This window comes from Astatotilapia calliptera, chromosome 3 (genome assembly GCF_900246225.1).
Source record: "Astatotilapia calliptera chromosome 3, fAstCal1.2, whole genome shotgun sequence".
Lineage (NCBI taxonomy): Eukaryota > Metazoa > Chordata > Actinopteri > Cichliformes > Cichlidae > Astatotilapia > Astatotilapia calliptera.
This window is the reverse complement of record NC_039304.1, coordinates 40320803-40325540: the sequence shown is the minus strand read 5'-3', so window position 1 is coordinate 40325540 and position 4738 is coordinate 40320803. Positions and strand designations below refer to the sequence as shown.

General features: G+C 36.7%; 1 protein-coding gene across 1 annotated transcript; it reads left to right on the top strand.

Annotated features, from left to right (window-relative positions):
* Positions 1-1609: 1609 nt before the first annotated feature.
* LOC113014735 (uncharacterized) lies at positions 1610-4056 on the top strand. The gene is made up of 3 exons (XM_026156451.1): positions 1610-1682; positions 2087-2428; positions 2667-4056. Exons 1-3 carry the CDS (start codon positions 1610-1612, stop codon positions 2852-2854), a joined length of 603 nt encoding a protein of 200 aa, XP_026012236.1. The 3' UTR covers positions 2855-4056.
* Positions 4057-4738: the final 682 nt, after the last annotated feature.

Sequence of the window (4738 nt, the reverse complement as noted above, 5' to 3'; positions counted from 1 at the left end):
AAGAATGTGCTCACCTCAGAAATGAAGGGTAAGTCAAAGTGTAGTATGTTCTGTAACTGTAAACTCTTGTTCATGGAGAACAGTAATGGTGGTTTTAACTTTCTTAGTGCAAACAGAGTGAACAGGGAAGTGGGTTGTGTGCGCCCATGTGACGCTGACGCTCCATCACACAGTGTGACGCTGTTACTGCCAATGTTCTTTTAAATTTCACAGTTGTGAGAAAGTGATGTTTTTCTTTGCTACAAGCAACAAATCAAACTTGAATCCTTTTATCACCGAAAGTTAAAAGCAAATAAAGACATTATGTGATCATTTTCGAACTGAGTTTTATTGTTTTTATCTTGAGGTTTACAGCAAAAATATTATAAACATTCGCATACTTTAAACACAAAGTTTCACATCAAACATTCAGACTGCATTAAGCCGATCACAAAGACCTCCAGACTTTGTTTTAAACAAATTTAAAAATTATAAAAAAAAATATTGTCTGCAGATACTAATTTCATTTATAATAAAATCAATAGTTATTCCAGTACAAGGATAGGAGTTGGTAGGAAGGAGTATTAGGGACACATTAAGAAAAAAATAATATTTTTGACCATTTTGAGAATAAAGTCGAAATTTCGAGAAAAAAAAAGTCAAAACATGTTTCAAGATAAACTGCCACGGTTGATACATCATCTGAGTTAGCGAATTCAGGTGTGTTTAATTTATTAATTAATTTATCTTTTAACACATAAACACAATTTGGTGATCTGAACGTTATAAATTTCTGCACCCTCTGGTCAGACATGACACACACAAACTCGGAAGAGTGGACTTGTACAAAAACGGACCGATGCAAGGTTATCGATGATTAACACTCGTGCAATAAATTAGATGTACGTTGTACAAAACGGCTGGTCAGTTTGTTTGTTTCAACTCATCTAAACATGGGATTTGTATAGTATACAGCGAGGCAGTTTGTCTTATAACAATAACGTAATTTGCACACTCGAATTTTTATTTCGACTTTACTTTAAAAATTATCAATAATATGTTTTTTTTTCTTAATGTGACCCTAATACTACGCAGGATGGTGAGGTTATATGGTCAGTGAGGTCAGATGGAAAAAAAAAAATCGTACTCCAGTGGAAAAAAGAAAGAAAAGAAAACCAACAACAAATAACAAAAAAAAAATAAAACAAACAAACTTAAACTGTACAATGTATTAAGAAACACACACACACACACACACACACACACACACACACACACACACACACACACACACACACAACGGCAATACAACTAGAAAACCGGTGTCCGAAAATGGGGAAAATCCGTGTGAACCCACAACCAGCCCAATATGATTTTAATTACTCTAAAACAAACACTGAAATTATTATAAAAATCTAGTCAAGACTCAGGAGTCCACAGACCATTTGTAAGAAGCTGAACCTGAACGGAAAGGGCTGTAAAGCGCGTGAGCTTACCGTCAGAGGCTAAAGCCAAACTGAAAAACGAGCCGACGGGGGCACCAAGAAAACCGACTTGAAATGAAAATGTCATCATGCGTTCAGTACAAAATGATTGCCCGGACACATCTCTTGGTCTGTGTCCTTAGAAAATGGCTACGATTGCGCATGCGTCGCTCTTCGGGGGCGTGGTCTCCGTCTTCTTGCTGGTTTCTGCTGCTGTAGGTGAGATTGACACTGGCACACATGTTTCTATTCGTGGGATCAGAGATAACTTAAAAAAGTTTTAGTGGTTATAAACTCTGGATGTTCAGACCCTAGACAACAGATTATTTTTGCCCTTCATTTGTATTATTTTAAAGAACCGATATGTGTTACTGGACTATTCATTGAAAATATGCTATCAGTTACCATAACAACTGTTTGAAAGGCTTGGGGCTACTTAATATTTTGTTGTGTTTCAGTCTTTATGTACTACCATGATAAACAAATCTCCACTGAAACCTCCTCAGTATTAATTTGGCCAACATTAATTTACTTACCAAACATCATACTGTTACGTAAATTTGGAAATTTTTTTGCATTTTGACCTTTGTAACTTCTCTGCTCTGTGTTGTTTCCTCTTTCAGATCAGAAACACATAACAGCTAAATCTGGACAAAAGAACGTCACTCTGACATGTCGAGTCCCAGACATCAGCTTCACAGCTGTACAATGGAGCAGAACTGATCTGAATGAAGAATATGTCCTTTTATACCGGGATGAGCACTTTGAGCCATTCAGGCAGCATCCATCTTTTAAGAGCCGGGTGGATCTGCAGGACAGACAGATGAAAGATGGAGACGTGTCTCTGATTCTGAAAAATGTGACGATTAATGACGCTGAAACATACGAGTGTCGTGTCTTCATGGAGGAAACGCAATCATGGTTGTACAGCGGCAACATCACACTGACTGTTGTTGATCCTCCAGGTGAGTGAGTAGAGTTGAGTGTGTGTGTGATCAGAGGTGAAGCTGCTTCCTGGTTGTTGATGTTTGTTTGTAAAGATGTTGTTGATGAGACTTTGTAGAAAGCAGCTGGTCTGAGTGATGTGATCAGAGTGCAGTAGATAATGTCTGACAGCAGTTTGAAGAGGAAATGGATTCTGTTCTGTTCTTCACTCATCACCTACCTGACAGCTGACACCTCACACCTGTTTCTCACCTGCAGATCAGACAGGAGGACTCACAGAGGATGGAGGGAAGGAGGATGGAGGAGAGAAGATCGGATCTGTTGGACCTGCAGCTGCTGTGACAATTCCTGCTGTGCTTTTTGTTATTTTTGTTTTTATCTATAGTCAATATAAACAACACAGTCGAGGTCCACACCAGCCTCCAGCTGAACTGCAAGACGTTTGAAATGTCTACACTCTAAGAAATAAAATGTTGCATTTACTCCACCCAGTTATGTCAACCGGTTCCACATAACTGGGTTAGTGAAATCTAAAATGTATGACACATTTAATTTGAACAACAAATTTTAAGTACATCTGATAAATTGACTAACCCTAAACGAGCTCTACTGAAACTATAGGATTAAATTACTTACTCTATTTAAAGTAAATTGAATAAATCAAACAATTTTATTCAGTTAACCCAACTTTAATAACACTTGGTGTAAAATGTGCTGAAGCAAACTTTGAGCTGTTCAAAATTCTAGATCAATGCCTTTTTCCTAAACAAAAATATCTTCACATGTATGCAAGTGCATATTAAGTTCAGGAAGACATAATACAGAATGTTAAAATCAAGTTATTAAAACTGGAAAGTGTTGTGATTCCAACATTTTTAACATTAACATGACTTAATTTAAACTTGCTTCAGGTACAATGGAAAACTCACAATACAGTCCTATAAACAACAAGTAGAAATGATTTTAGTGGCATTTTTGTCCATATTTAAAAAAAACTTTTTTTTTTCAAAACTTAAAATGAAGTCCAAACTTAGGAGCAGTCTTGTTCAATGCAGCTGGATGGTGGTAAAAGTTCAACATGAACAAAGCATGCCAAAAAGTATGAGGCCTTGCAGAAGTTCTTGCGGAATTCAAACTGAACAGTTTATAAAGTGCAAGGAGATGGGTTTGAGAATCTTGTAACCAGTTCAGTGTCCTCTATAGTTCAGTGCAGGCTGTTTCACTCAAGCAGTTTGTTTTTCAGAACTTGCACCTTCATGGATAGGTTGTTCCCATCCAACTCCATCAGCACCTTCTGAAGAAATTCAAATATGTATTTCAGGTACTTTGGGTACCTCAGATTTAGACTGTAGATTAGTCCAAGCAGGAGGGCACACCCCTTTGCCACATCACTAAGAGCTTTCAGCACAGTGTATCCTTCTATGATGACACCAATGTCCTCAGGTGTATCTGCAGAGTCTGCTCCTTCATGTCTGACAACACAGACTCCTAAAGTCAGCTGCTCCGTTTCTCTTCTTGCACTAAGATCCATATCCTTAAAATGAAAACAAGGGGGGAAAAAGCTAATTGCATATAGATACATATGAACAAATGAGCCCATCTTCAATTTACTATCCCAAATTAAAAAAAACAAACAAACAAACTGATCTTTCCCCTTTTCTAACTTACCAAAAATTCCTTGAACAGGTCATCTGGCTTTTTATTTAAGTAGACACAGATAGTTTTTAGAACGCATTCCTGTCGAACATCAATGCTGATATTCTGGTGGAGATAAGAACTCAATGTGAGACAAGATTTTGGTTCTTTTCCACCTCTTCCCAAACCAAAGTCAAAAATATTAACAGATGAGTGATTAGCGATGAGTAATTAAACAATGTATACACATCTCACATTAGTGACATTCAGTGAGGTTAATGATTGGTTAGGCACTGACTCTTCTGAGTCAGATCAACAAATATATGAACACAAAAGTAGAAGCTTTTCAATTTTGACAATACATGAAAGCTTTCACTTTTGCTTTAATCAATTCTAGACTGTTCAACAATATAATTATTAATTGTACCCCTAAAAATGTTAAAAAGAAATAGAAGATTAGAACTCAGCAATATGGATTCAAAATCCTATCACAATATTTTCTGGTATTTATTACGATAACAAGAGTTACAATAAAAGATAACAGTAACCACAACCACATCTGAGCCACTTTTGTTGCATCTACTGACAGACAGAACTAGCTGACCAACATAAAATGAAGGGGGGAACACACAAATTGTCACTTTGATAATCAATGGAACTGATACAAGGAGTTAAATAAATTACATATAGCTATA